At 35.2% G+C, this 19,983-nt stretch overlaps 2 protein-coding genes across 2 annotated transcripts in view; one reads left to right on the plus strand and one right to left on the minus strand.

Annotated features, from left to right (window-relative positions):
- The window catches only part of LOC110443197, a 21,951-nt gene extending 14,418 nt beyond the window's left edge, over positions 1–7,533 (minus strand). The window contains exon 1 of the mRNA XM_021487253.1: positions 7,511–7,533. The gene's annotated coding sequence lies outside the window, so the exon portion shown is untranslated. The remainder of the gene's footprint in view (positions 1–7,510) is intronic.
- The window catches only part of LOC110443196 (peroxisomal membrane protein PMP34-like), a 27,031-nt gene extending 8,400 nt beyond the window's left edge, over positions 1–18,631 (plus strand). Inside the window, exons 5-9 of the mRNA XM_021487252.1 lie at positions 568–693; positions 12,071–12,219; positions 12,721–12,819; positions 12,983–13,044; positions 16,248–18,631. Coding sequence (XP_021342927.1) covers positions 568–693; positions 12,071–12,219; positions 12,721–12,819; positions 12,983–13,044; positions 16,248–16,398 — 587 coding nt within the window. The 3' untranslated portion in view covers positions 16,399–18,631. The remainder of the gene's footprint in view (positions 1–567; positions 694–12,070; positions 12,220–12,720; positions 12,820–12,982; positions 13,045–16,247) is intronic.
- Positions 18,632–19,983: the final 1,352 nt, after the last annotated feature.

Genomic DNA, 19,983 nt, shown 5'->3' on the forward strand with positions numbered 1-19,983 from the left:
GTAGTTTATTCTCATTTTTTAGTACAAATTCAACAATAAGGTTAAAAAAAAAGTAATGAATTATATCGAGAAAGCTATATTTATGAGGGTTCGTAATGCTCTCTCCTGCGTATTTTATCACTTGAGTGTATATACCTGTAACATGTGTACTTGAAATGTATGCCTCTGATGAAACTCTTTGTCTCCATAAGAGTAATAGTGAAATCAGTGTTGGTTCAGGTAATTCAATGACAGATATTATTTTACATATCTTACCAATGAAGACAGTATATATACATTAAGGAGTCTGATTTTTTGTTAAAATCGCAGCCTGAAAAAGTTTGAAAACTAAAATAGTATTAATAAACTCTACCTGCATATAGTAGAGTGCTAAGCACACTTATGACAATATTGAAGCGTTCTGCTGCACAATTGAAATATAAATGATGTTCAGCAGGATATCATTAGATATTCTCTGTTGAATATTAGCTTGAAATCTTTGATTGCAAAATCAAAGTGCTGTACAGATTGTTTTTGTTATTAAAAACATTTACAGACACATAACTGACAAGTTTGACTATTTTACAGGTGTGATCAATGTCCTGGTGACTACTCCATTGTGGGTGGTCAACACCAGACTGAAGTTACAAGGAGCCAAGTTTCAAACAGAGAAATATCGGGAGAAAAAGATGCCGCTTTATAAAGGCGTCATAGGTAAGTGTGTTCCCTATTTCCCCACATTTTCGTTCAATATTGGGAGAAGAATGGAATTTGTTAGAAAAATTACAATCCATTTCAGATGAACATATATATATATGTGCTCATTTAAAGCATTATAGTTTAATCCTAGATACAATTCTTGACTCCCATTCAACCCAAGTACGTAACCTCAAAATATTGTACAACAATGGTCAAAAGAAAGTAGATTGCAAAGCAAATTTTTGCTAATCAAAATCACATGCTGAAATAATGTAAGTGGCTAACTGTTGATGGCCTTACATTAAAATGAAGCTTTGAGCCCCATTCAAGCTGTTACTACAAATCAAGCAGCTAATCGAACAGCCACCATGCATTCACTAGCTTTCCCATTCATTTACACGAGGCCGTAAAGGAGGTCATCTAATTACTATGTAGCTAAGGGAGTTGAAGCTTTGATCAGTTTACAGTATATTTCATTCTTTATGCCAATATTGAAGGTTATATTAAAACATTATATTGTTCCATGTCTACAAAAGATATTGCACAGACACAATGGATTACTTTTGCTTTTTTAAAAGTAATAACGGCTCTGTTGTTTCAAAGGTTTGTATGGTGCTCCTCCAATCAACTGGTATGACTGCAATTATCTTAAAACAAATAAGTTGTAAAAGTTAATGCATTGTACAAGTTAAATGGACTTAAAAAAACACTTCCTTTTTTAAGACTCTATTTCGACAATTGGTGCACCAAGTGTTGTCAGTATTTAAATGAATTACTTGAAGGAAAAGTTTTTATTTAACGCTTTTATATCAATATAATGAACCATATATTCAATCATTGTCCCAGTGAACTTGAAACTCAAAATACAATGGTTCCTTTTTCCATACATATACATATATCTTCTCTGCACCCCAGTATTGGCTCGGCACCTTACAAATGATACAAGCAACTGGTCTAATGTCTTTGGTGATGATCAAAGGAATTACATGACAGCATAACTGTAAAAACAACAAGCTTTGAATTTGGGTTTAGTTCCTCTGTAATCTTCAAGGTTTGGTAACGTCCTATTAACAGCTAAGGTAATTTAAGGACATGCCTCCATGTGCGTTGTGTATGCGATGTTGCATGTGTTTATGCAGGAGAAAGGGTATTTTGTTGTGCTTGCCTCCTTGTGATAGCGGGGATCTGGTGTCGACGTTATAGTGCTATCTCACTGAAATACCATGCCGAAGGCGGCATGGTATCACAGTATTCTGCCGGATCACATTATACTGAAAACGGTTGAACCAGTTGTTGCCATCACCCTAAATGTAATCCTCAAAGGACAGGTAACAGCTACCTAGTGATTGGTCAATTATATCTGTAGCTAACTGTGTGTCTTCAATTTTGTCATGACATTTTCCAGGGGTGCAGAGATGTGTGTGTAAACTTTGGGTTTTGAGGAAGAGTGGACTATAATTACTGAAGTCTATATACAGTTAACTCATATACTCATCTGCATAAATAAATAATAAATTGGAACACCTGATCAAGGTTAATGACCTGAATTAGTTTTATCAAAATTCTTTTGTTTATTGATGTATACATAAAGGTTATTTTTGTTAAATTAATTTTAAAAAAAATCATGTTCTGAAAGAAGAAATAATGAGACTCAGGTGATTTACACACATGAATAATTTTTCCAATTAAGTTTTAAAACGGTGATTGAATTGAAAGAATAGCAGGTTGAATTTTTACATCCTATAATGTTGACCTACTTGTGTCGTAACTGACTTTTAATGAGAACGCTAGGAATGCTTACATTCTTTACAAAATCAGAGTACTTGTTTGAAGACCTAATAACATACTACTTTTAAAAACCAATAAAGCCTGACACAAAGGAGGCCAGCTATCCTGATAAAAGACTCACAAGTTTAATCTTTACCTTAAATTGCTTAATGGTAAACTGAAGCTGTGTCTGATGATTAAAGTTTTAAGTTTTTTTTTCAGTTTCTAAGGAATACCGTACATGTACTTGTAAGGATACCAAATATGCATTACCTTTAGAAAATAGCTCCTCAGATTGCTGAAATCATAATAATTTTGTTTTGAGTACTTCAAATGTATAACAAACAGAGTTAATATCTAGTTCCGATTCTCATTCAGTTATATGTTCTTAAAACATTCTTCAAACATCAGCAAACTCGGCAGACCTCTGTCGTAAACAAAATGTGTTAAAATTTTATGAAACATTTATTTTACATTTCATTGAGTGTTTTGTTATAAAGTAGACATTGGAATTATTTTATGCAAAGTTAGATTTATAAATAGAGAGCAAATCCTACTACCCATAGCGTAAAATTAAAGAACTTCAGAAGAGTCTTGCTGGAGAATTTGAATGGGCTAAAGATATTGATGCCACTTTGAAATTGATTCAGAATGAAAAAAAGAATTAAAATCAAGACCAATTAAAGGGGATAACCTTTATTGTTTATTGAGACTGATGAAGCGAGAGAGAGCTTTTATAGTTTTTGTGAATGGTGGTTGACCAAATTTCAAATCTCCGCGATTAGCACAATTTATATAAACTAAGAACATCTAATCAAACGTCTTGCACATGTCATTAATAGTATCATAAGAAGCAAGTTCATTACATATGTAATGCCTCTTTAAGTGCAACATTACCAGCCTAGGCATTGCTCTGAAGGTTTGGCAAGGAATTGAAGACAACACCAGCCTAAAGTTGTACTTAAAGCTGGATAGCAAACTTTAAAAACAACACCAGCCTTGCATTTGTGCCAAAGGTTAGAGAGCATAGTTCTGTACTGTTATGTGCACATACCTTCATTAAACTGACCAAGCTTCCAATGCATCACTTTGGTAGGTAATATCATTATCTTTTCATTCTGAACTACAGGATTATTTTATTGTTTTATGTTTTCACAATAGAATACATATGTCTAGTGTCTGCTGTAATTCTGTTAGTCGAATTATTCTGACGTTTTATCGACTTTTTTCATATCGGTCTGTCGTCAATAAACGACTGACGACAGACCGATATGAAAAAAGTCGACGAAACGTCAGAATAATTCGAACTATAATTCTGTATGAGGTTTTACATATAGTGTCTTTTAAGTCTGTTTGGAAATATGTGTCTGGAGTGTGACTATAACCCTGTATGGAGATATATGTCTGGTGTCTACTGTTACTCTGTATGTTAATATTTCTGGTGTTGACGCTTACTCTCTATGGAGATATATGTCTGGTGTTTACGCTAACCCTGTATGGAGATATATGTCTGGTGTTGACGCTAACCCTGTATGGAGATATATGTCTGGTGTTGACGCTAACCCTGTATGGAGATATATGTCTGGTGTTGATGCTAACCCTGTATGGAGATATATGTCTGGTGTTGATGCTAACCCTGTATGGAGATATATGTCTGGTGTTGATGCTAACTCTGTATGTTAATATATGTCTGGTGTTGACGCTAACTCTGTATTGAGATATATGTCTGGTGTCTACTGCAACTCTGTATGTTAATATATGTCTGGTGTTGACGCTAACCCTGTATGGAGATATATGTCTGGGGTTGATGCTAACCCTGTATGGAGATATATGTCTGGTGTTGATGCTAACCCTGTATGGATATATATGTCTGGTGTCTACTGCAATTCTGTATGTTAATATATGTCTGGTGTTGACGCTAACCCTGTATGAATATATATGTCTGGTGTCTACTGCAACTCTGTATGTTAATATATGTCTGGTGTTGACGCTAACCCTGTATGGAGATATATGTCTGGTGTTGATGCTAACCTGGTATGATAATATATGTGTGGTGTTGACGCTTACTCTGTATGGAGATATATATCTAGTGTTGATGCTAACCCTGTATGGAGATATGTATGTCTGGTGTTGACGCTAACCCTGTATGGATATATATGTCTGGTGTTGATGCTAACCCGGTATGGAAATATGTGTGGTGTCTACTGCAACTCTTTATGTTAATATATGTCTGGTGTTGACGCTTACTCTGTATGGAGATATATGTCTGGGGTTGACGCTAACCCTGTATTGAGATATATGTCTAGTGTCTACTGTAACTCTGTATTGAGAAATATGTCTGGTGTTGACGCTTACCCTGTATGAAGATATATGTCTTAGTGTCTACTGTAACTCTGTATGGAGATATATGTCTGGGGTTGACGCTTACTCTCTATGGTAATACATGTCTCGTGTTGACGCTTACTCTCAATGGAGATATATGTCTGGTGTTGACGCTTACTCTCTATGGTAATACATGTCTGGGGTTGACGCTTACTCTCAATGGAGATATATGTCTGGTGTTGACGCTTACTTTCTATGAAGATATATGTCTGGTGTTGACGCTAACCCTATAATGAGATATATGTCTGGTGTTGACGCTAACCGTGTATTGAGATATATGTCTAGTATATATGTCTGATGTTGACGCTAACCCTGTATTGAGATATATGTCTAGTGTCTTCTGTAACTCTCTATGGGAATATATGTCTGGTGTTGATGGGGTTGACGCTAACCCTGTATGGAGATATATATCTGGTGTTGACCTTAACCCTGTATGGAGATATATGTCTGGTGTCTACTGCAACTCTGTATGTTAATATATGTCTGGCTTTGACGCTAACCCTGTATGGAGATATATGTCTGGGGTTGACGCTAACCCTGTATTGAGATATATGTCTAGTGTCTTCTGTAACTCTCTATGGGAATATATGTCTGGTGTTGATGGGGTTGACGCTAACCCTGTATGGAGATATATGTGTGGTGTTTATGCTTACTCTGTATGGAGATATATGTCTGGTGTTGACCTTAACCCTGCATGGAGATATATGTCTGATGTTGACGCTAACCCTGTATTGAGATATATGTCTAGTGTCTTCTGTAACTCTCTATGGTAATATATGTCTGGTGTTGACGCTTACTCTGTATGGATATATATGTCTGGTGTCTACTGCAACTCTGTATGTTAATATATGTCTGGCTTTGACGCTAACCCTGTATGGAGATATATGTGTGGTGTTTATGCTTACTCTGTATGGAGATATATGTCTGGTGTCTACTGCAACTCTGTATGTTAATATATGTCTGGCTTTGACGCTAACCCTGTATGGAGATATATGTGTGGTGTTTATGCTTACTCTGTATGGAGATATATGTCTGGTGTCTACTGCAACTCTGTATGTTAATATATGTCTGGAGTTGACGCTAACCCTGTATGGAGATATATATCTGGTGTTGACCTTAACCCTGTATGGAGATATATGTCTGGTGTCTACTGCAACTCTGTATGTTAATATATGTCTGGCTTTGACGCTAACCCTGTATGGAGATATATGTCTGGTGTTGATGCTAACCTAACCCGGTATGGAAATATGTGTGGTGTCTACTGCAACTCTCTATGTTAATATATGTCTGGTGTTGACGCTTACTCTGTATGGATATATATGTCTGGTGTCTACTGCAACTCTGTATGTTAATATATGTCTGGTGTTGACGTTAACCCTGTATGGAGATATATGTCTGGTGTTGACGCTAACCCTGTATGAAGATATATGTCTAGTGTTTATTGTAACTCTGTATGGAGATATATGTCTGGTGTTGACGCTTACTCTCTATGGTAATACATGTCTGGTGTTGACGCTTACTCTCAATGGAGATATATGTCTGGTGTTGACGCTAACCGTGTATTGAGATATATGTCTAGTGTCTACTGTAACTCTCTATGGTAATCTATGTCTGGTGTTAACGCTTACTCTCTATGGAGATATATGTCTGGTATTGACGCTAACCCTGTATGAAGATATAGTTTTTAGTGTCAGCTGTAATTCTATACATGTATCTGGTTACCTATGGAGATATATATCTGGTGTTGGCGATAACCCTGTATGGAGATATATGTCTGGTGTTGACGCTAACCCTGTATGAAGATATAGTTTTTAGTGTCAGCTGTAATTCTATACATGTATCTGGTTACATCTCTAGTGTTTAGTGTAAGTCTACATGGAAATATATGGCAGGTGATACCCGGTATATGTCTAGTGTCAACCATAACTGTATTGGGATGTATGTCTAGTGTATATATTGTATCTGCACTGATATATAAATATGGATAGCATCAACTGTAACTGTGTGTGAAGTATCCTGTAACCCTGTATATTAAATATATGTCAGGTGTCTGCTGTAATTCTATATCCAGATGTATATCTGGTGTATGCTGCAAGATCAATTGTAACTTTATCTGTTTGAAGGTAGATATCCATCAAACAAAACTACAGATGTTTTCTTGAACAGTGAATTAAAATGATACAAGACACGGATATTTTTACTTCATCAGTAATTGAATATGACATATACACATTAGACATGTATATCAGGATTAACATCCATGTAATGTATTGACAAAACGTGGATGTTTATTCATATTTTATAGATATTTACACACTTCACATTAAGCTACATGTATAAGTGTAGCATGGAAGTAAAGTTTCCCCATTTATACTGCTTGGGTTAGGGACAATCCTGCTTCAATCTCAATACTATGTCAGCATTTAAAATAATAATCCAGTCAGTTATATTATATAGAGAACACAAGTTTATATGTCATTTAAATCGATATTTTCGCAATTGCATAAATTTACGGTTACACTCTTTCGCTATTGTTCATTTAAATTTTAGTGCAGTATCATATTCTTTGTATTATTAGACAAAACAGTTTGGGGAAAATTTACTTTTTAATATGTCAATGCTATTCAAATGTAACAGAAATTTAATTATTATCTTGCTATGTTCGATATAAACAGTTTCTTACCTCTTACTTATTTGCTGTTTCTCCACTGGTAAAATTCACAGGAATCTGAAAATTGGTAGAATCACAACCAAGGAATCTTGCAGTAGGTATGGTGTCTCTTTGTCATTTGTGAGATGGGATTACATACAAAATCAATAAGAATTTTGTATGATATATTAAGAATTCAATTTACCGGCATCAGCCCAGCTTATGATACCTGTCAGCTCTTTCATCTCTCCATGTGACCAGGTAATGTCATCAGTGCACATTGTTCTATTTTGGTCTGTTGCGTCTTGTTGCATTCATCTTAATTATCCAACAGCTTTGTGAACACAAACTAAATATTGTTAAGATTATTCATAGAATACATATATCCCTAGTGAAGACAATTAAAAAACATTGACTTGTCTGCCGTTACAGTTTGTGGGAAGGTATACACTTCGACACTCTGTATCTGTATCGTGGGATATACTGAACAGAATTCGTAAACAGCGTAGCTTTCATGTTCTAAGGGGTGTTTAAATATTGAACAGATGATTGTATCACACTGTTGTCTATTGATTTTAGCTCAGGTGCACGCTAAAATAGATACGAAGACGGGAATGTGTTGCTTAGACCTGTCACGACCTTCAGCATATAACCTTCAAGAAATTAAACTTTAATTGTTAATGTGTAATGAAACAATAAGTCAACATGTGTAATAATACATTGCGTTAGCCAAGGTACTCAAGATAATTTTACATTATTGTAAAAGATTTGAAATCTTCATGTGTTATTGGATAGCAAGTGCTCAATCTTGTACTTACTTTGATAAAAAGAGTCCTAGTTCCTATTGTGCTCAAATGTTCCCTATAATTCATCACTTTATCAGTGTTCATAATCTAAATGTATGAAAACCCTGATAGTCCAACCAATTAGCCAGTTTCATGTCCAGACAACGGATGCTGATCTCTGTGCTTAGTCAACTGAACTGTGGAAAGAACAGGCTTTGTCTGTTCTGATCATACGTTTTATTGACATCTGTGGACATTTAAACACATTAAGAATTTTAACCTTACATCTTAAACATTTGACAAGTTTAATATTCTTATGAAGATACTTACCTCCTGATACACTTAATAAATGAGATGCTTATAACAAATAACTAAATGAATATTATTCATTATTATACCTGTATCAGTAAGGCCAACCGAACAAAAAGTTGTATTTCTGCTTTCCGCCGTCGAAAAATGACAGCGAAGAAGAATTTATTAAGTGCAAAGTATTTTACAATGGTTCTGTATAGGGACATTATTTCATATGTTGAAAGAGCATGATTAAAATCACCAGAAACAATCAAAACTATAAATGAAGGATCAATAGAGAAAGCTGAAACAAAAGATCGTTTTGTCCTAATGAATTAATGTTTTTCCTGTGCATGAACATTCCAAGAAGGACCAAGTGAGCTTATGCCGTACCATGGTATCCGTTTATCATCAATTTGAAACGGTTGAAATCCCAATCCCACATCAAAAAGAAACAAAACCAACCATGGTATAGTAATTGACCCCGGAGTCTAGCCACATCCCCTGGGACCTAGTTTTTGTGTCACAACTTAAAAACAGTGCAGTGTATGGAAATTCGAATTAAGATATGCTACATGTACCAGGATTGGTCATAGGATCTACCCTTGCTAATATGGACTTGGTCCCTTGGTGCAACATTGAAATGTTTCTAATCCGCCTAAATTATAATCACATATGCAATCAATGAACATGACGAGACAAATAGCCATATATACAAGGATTGTCACTAGAGCCTTGCCATAAACTTGGCGAATTAGTTCCTGTGTGATGACTTTGAAATGATTGAGATCCCAACTCCATAACCAAACATGTACAATGTACATATGTAGTTTCTAAAAAAATGTAAAAACATTAACTGATATACTACCAGGATTGGATTCGGGGTCTGCCCTGCCCCTGGTTACTTAGTCTCTGGGTCATCACATGGAAGGGATTGAGGTCCTCACTTTATCACAATAAATGAATAAAATTGCTACGAATGAAGATTTGGAAATACGTATGCTACTAAGATTGACTTGGAGTACTGGTCCTATACATGTATATCCCTGGCATTAAATATCAAGACAAGCAATACAGGTCATCTGGGCCTCCTGTTGATATGTGAACTAGCTTAAATAATTCCTTATCTTTTGTGGCAATTTCATCAAATGAATTCCCATAATAAAAGAAATCGATTTTTTCTATATCATTATGGTGTACTTACAGACCGTTCACATTTATTTATAAAATACGACAGAGTACATGCTACCTACTTTTTGGTTATTCACGAGTACATGACCTGATCACATCAAGTAATAACACTTTAACCCTTCCACGGCTATAAATATATCAGGGCATGTCAGAGTGGCGCCAAATTTCTTAATTAATTATTTACCTGGAAAAAGTCTTTCAACCACATCTATTGAACATCCCTAATTTAGGAATATCTATGTTTGCAAGTAATGGAAACAAATTTGTCACAGTTCACAAATTCCCATTCATCATATAGAAAGGAGCAAAGGTATTAAAAGTATCGGCAAAGTATCAATAATAGATATTCTAGTTGCCAGAAATATTGAAAAACGCGTTGGACTGATACAGCTAGCACATTGTTACACTAATTATAAATATCATAGCTAGCGTCTTCCTGACTGACGCCAATGAAGCATCAGATAAAAAGAGTAGATTCACTGAACTGGAAACCGAGTACTGTTATTCTCTCAGCCATAGTGTCTGCTAATCAAAAGAACGTAGGTATAGTGTCAATTTATTTGACAGATTTATTGGCAGTCTTTAGTCGACCATGTATGGCAATTGTAAACAATTGTCAGGATTTCCCATTTTTTTATATTGATATATATGCACGTTAAAAACAGTAGGTAGACAACGTTATTTACATGATAGTTCACAACAAATATAAAGCACTTACGTAAAACAGTTTAATTAAATGATTCACTTACAATTTCCTGTTTGTTTGTTTTAAAAATGATGTTCAAAGGTTTACGCAATAAAATATGACTCCACTGATGACTTATAAAGCTCTAGGACTTCTTGTCAATCAAGTCCAAAGCATGTTTATAAAAAAGTAGATTGAGTGAATTTTGGGGAGAATGTTCTCGGTCTGGTACATTGTGTAAACAAGTTTGCTCGGTAAATGGTGATTTTTACATCCTCTGACCCAATTATGGTTATTTTATTATTGGGGTGATAGCGTCAACATAAAATAAAGTTTTAGATCAGGGATTAATCTCTATAAAACTGAGGGATCGTATGATGTATTTCCATTTGGCTGAGGAAATGTCAATTCTCACATCGTAATTAATACAAACATTTTGTTTACACTTGATACAACAAAATGAGCCAACAATATACAGTTCCTAGTCAAAGTGTTATTTCCCAACCCACATATACTGATATGAGGACAACATTAATCACCAAAACCAAAATTGATATGAGGCCTTAAGCAATACCAGATGGGAATATGACGTCATTTATAATATATGAATTCTCACTCCCGCAGAATACTCTCAAGAACACACATTCATTATTTATTTATTACCTGGAAAAAGTCTTTCATCCACATCTATTGAACATTCCTGACAATGTTTGGGATGTTTAAGGCGACAAGTAGGGAGTATATGTTAATGAGAACTTCCCCAAGACTAGAAAAAAAACATAAGATGAAAAGACCAAATAACGCTGGCATTTGCCCCAACTTAGTGTCCGGCTTCTAAGTATTGCTAAGAAGTTAAAAAATACAATTCGTCAATGTCCATATCAACACGGATCATTAGCTATTGAAATTTATGTTAGAGGCAAGTGTCAAACCTCTAAATGTAAAAGGAGAACTTGTAAAAAGTGATTGAAATATGATGAAACATCGCTATTTTGTTTTGCACCCTGTATCAAATATTGTCCCTCCAACTGAAGATCTCAGACTAACATTGGTATCTTAGGTTGATACGAGCCTAGATATGTTTTGATATAACTGAGGGATAGTATTTTCAACTTAAAGCGTGTAAAATTTCTCCATATAGATTTTGGGACAGAAATTAAGCTATAATCGCAGAAGTGACGTCTTAAAACATTGAAACACAGTGTAATGACATGTTTATCACGTTATCTTAAAAGGTTTTTTTCGTTTTTAAATCATGCTGTGTGTGTGTGATTGAATTAGTGTACACAACTGATTAAAGCCATTTCAGCATGATTGGTTGTTCTCCTCTGCAGCTAAAAGTGTCATTGTTTTTTTAATAAAATTGTGGGTTACTATATTTGGCTGTTTTGATGTAGATTGGGGATAATTTATTGAACATTACTGATGTTTTTGAGGTCCTCAAAAGCCTTACCTGTTGTGTAAGTAGTTTCCAAAATGCTATCATTTCAATTTTCAAGTGGCTGAGTATTTTTTTTCATCCCATATCACTTGGTGACATTTATTTTGGTGACCCTAGAAACGAGCAGATATTTTGATGAAAGAGAGACTTCTCGATATATTAACATCTTGGCATTTAGTTAATCGGCTATTTTATTTCAGATGCCCTGCTTAAGATTGCAAGGATGGAAGGTATTGGGGCATTGTGGAACGGCACTCTTCCGTCCATCGTCTTGGCGTCCAATCCGTCCTTACAGTTTATGGTGTATGAGGTGGTGAAACGATACTTTCAGAAACTGATGAAGACAAAGGTATGTTACTGTAAAATATACGCAAGTCATGTACACATGTTAACAAGAACAAGTTGAAATTAGCCAAAAATCCAGATGGTTCGATTATCATCTTTAATTTCTTTTTAAAGAAACAGTCATTCATGAAATTGATAGACATTTTTACGGAGAAAAGGAAAGTGTGCGTTTAATAGAGCACATCGTATTTGTTATCAAGACCGTTGTGTGTGTGTTACGCACATCTATCTAGACCATTATATATTCTACTATTTAGTACCAGCAATGAGGACGTTTTACACAAATACAAAAAGAATCTTGATATGTAGATAACAGACGATAAAGTTGTGTTATTTTAATCTGGCGTTGTTAAATTGCAATGAATCTTGAAAAACTAAATTTTGTCATGCCTGTAACTTACCTTATAAATTCAAGGTTTGATTGATGTTTCCTCTGTTCTGATTGATTACTGGTGAACCTGTACACAGGGCCAGTCTTTTTGACATTTTTTATGTTTTATTATAGGACCTCAGTGGGTTCCTGTACTTTGTTATTGGGGCCGTTGCCAAGGCAACAGCTACCATCACAACATACCCTCTTCAGGTTGTGCAATCACGTCTTCGGGTAAGATGAACTTTTTATCCAGTAATTATTTTAACATGTATTTATAAAGTTATATAGACATAAACTGCGTGTTGTCACTGGACTGAATATGAAAGCCAAAGGAATAAAAATAGAGGATACATGCAGTTTCAGATGTTATTATTATTTATTGTTTTTGTGTCAGGCTGGGTACAACAAAGAAGAAAGATCTGCAAGCATATTAAGCAGTTTGAAAGAGCTGATTAGGTAAGTATCACTGTTTGTACAGTATACATTGTACAGTATTGGTAATGATACAATTTATAAAAACCGAAGAAGTATTTTGGGGCAAACAAAGGACACGACCTTATCTTGAATTTGCTGTTTGGTTGAAGATACACGACATCCTACAACAACTTAAATCACAAACTCTTAATAGAAGGTTATGTCTTTTATCAGCTCAATAACAGCTATCTGAATATCTACTGCAATTGGCTCTTCTGTTAATAGTTGAAGAACATTTGTATGTCGAATGACCTTGCAATGCTCTCAACATATGTAAGTTTTAATCGAAATCTGATAACCTTAATGACATCACTACGTCAACGTCAGCTAACGGTCGATACACGATGTTAAAGTGATATGCGTCAAGGGCTGCACATTTTCTATGTTAAGGTTGTTTTTGGGGGGTTGAACGTTTTTAAAAACAGCCAGGGTCATATTAGGAAGGATGCCTATGTAGACATCGCCTGAAACAGAAAGTATGTATATTCTGCAGGGGCCCCACATAAGTCCCCTCATACGATCATGCACTCGTTTCCATGTTAAGTATCTCTATCGTAATAAAGAGGTTATTGTCAGCACTGCAGTGAACCTTTTACTGAACAGGTAGTCCTTAAACGTGCCGGTTACTGCTGAACTTTGTATAAGAAACTTATATTTGTGCACACGATATCACTGTTCTGGTATAATGACCTTGATTCACCCTCTTCCCGATAGAACAGAAAATACGAATTTCTGTTATACATTCTTCAATCTCGAAATCGTCTTCCTGTTCCTCTCTCCAAACCCATGTATCCCAGAAAACATGAAACATGGACGTGGACGTAGCCAACCTGATATGAGAAAACATATGTTCAAAGTATTTTTTCAGACTACTCAAAACACTCGCAGCTTTGTCTTTCCGTTGATTGAATTGACGCTCAAAATTGTCCAAGTCAAAAGGCAAGGGGAACACTGAAACTCTTGGCTGACTGACACTGATGGACAAAGATCCTCATCTCATCTAATATTGATGTAACGGAACATGTATTTTGCCAAGTCACTACAGTGTTACACTAAAGTAAACCGTTCCAAAATGAAAGCAATTAGAGACAACATGAGGTCTTCTCATAAAGCTGGTGACAGGTCTCGTCTGCATCTCAACCTTGTGTTTTCACCACATTTGGACTTATCAAGCTGAGAAATATCCTCCACAGAAACAGGGTAAAGCTCAATATATTGCTAACATGTACCATACTAAAGGTTTACGGTGTGGCATACCGGTACAAATGTATATGTTTTGATGGTTAGTGTTAAATCAAGCAGAATAGAACAACTTTCGTCGAGTTTGACCAAATCACATACTTGTGGATGTTTCATCGTATCACTGAGGTTACTTTCTCAAGCATGACGTTAGAGTTTTCCGATGGTTACTGGCGTAAGATTGGCACATCTAATAAGACTAACCGGTTGTTCCGTCTGGATGTTTTACTCTATAGTATTTGATGACCATGCATCTAAAGTAGAATGGCATGACCAATCTGGTACACTGTAAGAACATTGTTCCAAACCGTTCATCTGTCGTATTCATTGAAAAACACCAATAATATCAATTCCAAAAAGTTTAGGTACGTAGGTTTGTACAGAGTTGATGGCATAATAACAGGTATTCAGTCCACCCATATATCGGCAGTTCCTTTCATTTTATGGGCAAAGACGTCCCGCTTACACTTTCAAGTTTAGGATAGCCTACTTTACTGATGAGTCATAGAAGGACAAAACAGCTGTATGATGAAGTGTAACAATTTTTTGGCATATTTAAAGGTGCACTCACCTGCGTGTGTGTGTTACATGTACTTAACGTTAATGTTGGTGACGTGATCCTAATGCAGACATTGGATTTCTGTAGTTGACCTTACAAGTTAAATATTACGCTGCTTAGAGTTAGTCCTCTCTCAACCCCTACCCAGCTGCTGTATCCAACTGCATTATGCATTTTCCTTCCATATCTAAAGCAAAATGACTTGGTATCCTATTAATGATCGTGCGATAAGTCAGTTTGCTGGCACTATGGGTTCTGATTACGATGTCTGTAATTTAGGTTCCACTATAATGCCTTCGCTTCTGACGGATGCAATGCTCTCTACTAAACTCCCACTGAAACTGCACTTCAGTGGACAATTGCTTTATAATACCTTTTAACACTTAAATCTGTTAGTATGTACTGGTGGACGCGTCGACTGACGTAGCAGTCTCGGGCATCTTTTAACTATTGTCTCACTGCTAACTCCAACGTCTTGCTCTTTTCCAAATCATGAACGGATTAAAAGTGATAGGATTTTTCAGGCTGGGATGTAACCCAATCAATAACATACATACATATTCATCAGACCCCCTTATTTGACCTAAGGAACTTATACCAACTGAGATTACTGTACAATACCAACATACTTTAGATTTCCAGGTGTCATAACCTATACCCTTGTTCTCCCCGGTAAACAGCAACATTGGGAAGTTACCTTGAAAATTGCCTTGGAAGGTGTTGGCAGCGTCTTTTTCCCTTTTTCCCTTAGCCAAATGCCATATGCCTTAAAATCTTCAAGACATCGATTGTTTAGCAAAGAAGTTTCTGTTTCCGAGAACCCTGTCATGATTTTTTGTAAGCACTTTAACGCCATACTATAAATAAATGTCATAACATTGTGACAATACCACCATTAAATCGTCTGTTTAAGTGTCGAGATAGTTCGTACAGTTTATACTCACGCATGTTAAGCGTCTATTAAGCTTTAAAATCAAATCCATGATTTAATTGTTGTTCTTTAATATTGAATAACAAATATCATGCTTGTGAATGGTCACAATTGAAATTGAGAGAATATGTATTTAATTAATTATACAAATTGATGTTTTTATTTTATTCTATGCACTGATATGTCATGGACTCTCTTGAAGATACAGATGCAAATATAGTTGATAAGACTGAACTATAAGCTATATGAACATTGCTTGTATATACATGTTCAGATTTCTCACCCTTTATATAGATTTTAATATTAAAGCATTCAATTTTCCAATCTCATACATTGTTGTTTATAATGTATAAAACCCATTACTGTTAATGATATAAAATTTGCATACTTTACCTACATTTTGTATGTATGTTAAGTACGTAAGCACTGTGTCAGTAAACGTTCTGCTCTCAACAGGCAGCAGGGTGTGAAGGGACTATACAAGGGGATGGAGGCAAAGCTGTTACAAACCGTGCTCACAGCAGCCTTCATGTTCATGATCTATGAGAAGATTGCAGCGACCATATTCAGCATCATGGGCCGCAGTCAAGGTCAAGCTTCTAAATGACCCTGAATGAAAAGTAGGAATCAAAATAGATATAGTACCATTTCTGTATAGGTATATTAGGTCAATTAATCTGTTTGGACTTTTCGGTGCCCAGATTGCAAAACAATGAACTTTAAAGTTAAGTTACCTGTTGAATTGAATATTGAATTTACAAAAAGCAAATATTTTCATGTTTTGGCTTAAGATATATAAACCTTTATTAGATTTAAACTTTGAATCGAATCTGAGATTTGGTTCTTATGATTGAAACGTGTTTGTGGATACTAAAAGGTCAATGTCATTTTTGACAACATCTTGAAGAAAAGAGAATTCGATACAAAATTAGAGTTTATAGAATAAGTACAATGTATAGATATATTTCCACAATAAATTGTTTAAAGTTATTAATCAAAGATAACAGTCATGTTTTATCAGGTTGTGTTTTTATAGAGGTAGTCATGTGATAGTGCACTATTTATAGAAATAATGCACTATTTATAAGACTTATGAAATGAGTTTTTTTTACATTTATATCAAGTTTTGTGTTTATATTTTGTGTATACATGACTATATAAAAATTAGCAAAGTGCAATGGAACTGTTCTCATTTTTTAACTGAAAGTAAGTTAAGTGTTTATTTTAAAGAACAATTTATTTTTTTATGAATTCATGCTTTTAGAAATTCTGGAGTGTACCGGTGTAGTGGTTACAGTTGGTTCCACATAGTCTACGACAATAACAGTCCTAGGACAATGGTCTGAAGGACATTAAATTAACAAATAATTTTTATAATGAACTAGTTTTATGTCTTCCTGTAGTTTGTAATCGGTGTGTTTTAGTGTGACACGGTTAACTTTAAACGTTCCATTGTGAATACTGAAATCCTGACAAGATATGGAAATATCTTTTTCCTTACGTTTCAGTATTTGATAAGATTCAGGAAATTTGTTTATACTTTTGCATCATTTGGTTAACATGTATCTATACTTAACTGTAGAAGTGCCGAACTAGATTCATCGCCAGAGACAAGATTTAGGGGCGGGGGGTCTAAACTCACTGATTTAAATACTGGTCTTGCCTAGTGTATTCTCCCTTTCCTATTTCACATATACTTTAATCATATTTTTTTTTTTATATCTAAGGACAGTGTTATCACAACTAAGACATCAGGCCCACAGCTGACTTGTGTTGTATTTGCCCTATATATGAATCATAAAAAGGAAGAGTTATACTCTAATGATGTGATTGCAATTCAATCGTGCTTCCTTAGATTTGAATTTAAACTGAAAGGATGGAGAAATGAGTAGTTTCCAACTAATTCAGGTTAGATTGGAGCAATGCTCTCTATTGTATTGATATGTCGCGACATATCCGTAAACGGGAGCGATGCAAAGATATGCTTTTATTTAGAATTGAGCAGTGCTTATTAATAAAAATGTTCTGCTTTTACGAGACAGATGCACTATGGTTATTTACTCGTGAATTTTAAAAATATCATGTTATATTTTAAAGGATAAATATTATTTTTAAACTCTTTCTAATTTTATATCCTATATATATAAATCGGTCAGTATATCGGGAACTAGGTATTCAGTCGGCATCTAGTAAATATAAAAGTTCCTTACTCAACGTAACGTTTGGTATAGAGGTAAATCGTATACAACAAACTGTAAGTTGAATATGATCCATATACGTAATAATGCCAATTTACTTGAACAGAAAAGTAATTGTGCGCTCATTCTAATCACCTTTTGTTTATCGCTAACTTTTAAATGTGTACGACTTCTTTATAGTTCCTTGCCAGTCCTAAAACAGATCTTTTAGGGCAAGAGCCATACTATTTTACATGTATAATCATAACCGATGTGAAGATGTTCGTATTTATAATAATACCGGTATTTATTAACAACTTTTGATAATCCAGGTCCATGGTGTGATAAAGAGGGCCACAAGAATGGGCAAAATAATAGCATGAGATAAAGTGTACCTGTATATCTGTTTGGGAAATGTTCTATTCGGATCTTTGATCAGGTTTGTTCAGTACTTTCAATATAACACCTGTGATGCGGCACATCGACGATAAAAAGTGAATATTGACTTTGCTGTTACTTATCAACCTGATATTCTTAATGATATACTCAAGAACTTGTATCGCATAGCATAAACACCATGTTTTTTATAACTATCCAGAGTATGAAAGAAACTATTATGTTTGTTTAAACAGTGTGCGTGAAAAATAAAGTGAAGAAAGTTTTTGTTCGTGTTTGTTTGTTTTTTTTGATACGGGGAATATTACTTTGCGGATATTGGCCATACTTTTCAAAGGTGTCGACAGTTTAATGAGTAAAGGAATATTGAGAAATTACATCTCGCAAACTTTAAATATAGGGAACACTCAATACAGAAGACACAGCAGTCATAAAAATATAACAGAAGACTGAAAGAGGTATGAGCTCCCATACAATACTGACACGTAGCTTTGTGCTCAAGACATAATAACATCGCAGGAACCACATGTGGGAATTGTCATGAAGTCTCTATCAGATTCAGAACATGTTTCACGTCTTCAATGATCTTCAAAAACTTTGTTAACCTTGACCTTTTATTGTAATCATGACCTTTGGTTGCGGGTCATTGGAGCAGAGTGTGATACATCGGCTAGTAATGATATCTGTAGCCTACCAATACATGTTTCAGACAGGAGCTTTACATCGCGCAAACCGGTATCGGTGTTGTTTCAATAGTTCGTAATTCGTAGAGCCGCCGACCTGTTTGTGCAGTCAGTATTATAAAATGCATTACATAAAAGATAAATGTGAAGTCGTGTGATGATTTATACGCTAATGACATGTTAGCGTGCACCTCTTCCCTGACACGCTAAAAGTGTTTTACGGCTAAATAAACAACCGATTTATCACACGAAGTTACCGTTAATGTTTGTCAGTAGTGATAAATTATTACCTTGAATCTTTTGATGTTTAAGAAGGCAACCGTAAAATTAGCATGTCGTTGATAAGATTTTTTACTGTATCTAAGATAAGACATTTACAGTGCTGCAGTCTTCCACCTGGTTCTGTCCTGGACTGTCAGCCTCTTATACATTGTACGTCGATTGTTTTCATGGTTACACGTCATGTCCTGGCTGGACGTCCTTCTTCCTCTCTCTTGAGTCACTGTAAAACATAACTGCTTTATATTTCGTGCCTTCACTACAAAACCTGTTTGAAACAGGTTTGATCGTATGATACCCACTCTTGCTAACGAAGACCTGTATGTTTTTCTCAAATGTGTCTAGTTTATTATTGGGGCCGTCAGTTCCACATTTGGCTTAGGAGAACATTCATATTCCAATTCATGCTGCTCCTCGTCACTCACGGCCTTGACGTCATCGCATACACCCGATATGTATCGTCACCACAACGCTTCCAGTGAACTGTAATTTACTGTCATAATCCTTTATGCGTTTGTGTTTTTAGATCTAAAACCTAATGTCTGAACAGCATAACTCGGAAAATGTAATGTATGAATTGTTCACGAAAGAGTTTATCTTATCAAATGTCCATAATATAGCTGGAGAGTACAGTAAAGAAACAGTTCTTTCAATGTT

The sequence above is a fragment of the Mizuhopecten yessoensis genome, unplaced genomic scaffold, assembly GCF_002113885.1.
Source record: "Mizuhopecten yessoensis strain PY_sf001 unplaced genomic scaffold, ASM211388v2 scaffold716331, whole genome shotgun sequence".
In the NCBI taxonomy this organism is placed as follows: Eukaryota; Metazoa; Mollusca; class Bivalvia; order Pectinida; family Pectinidae; genus Mizuhopecten; species Mizuhopecten yessoensis.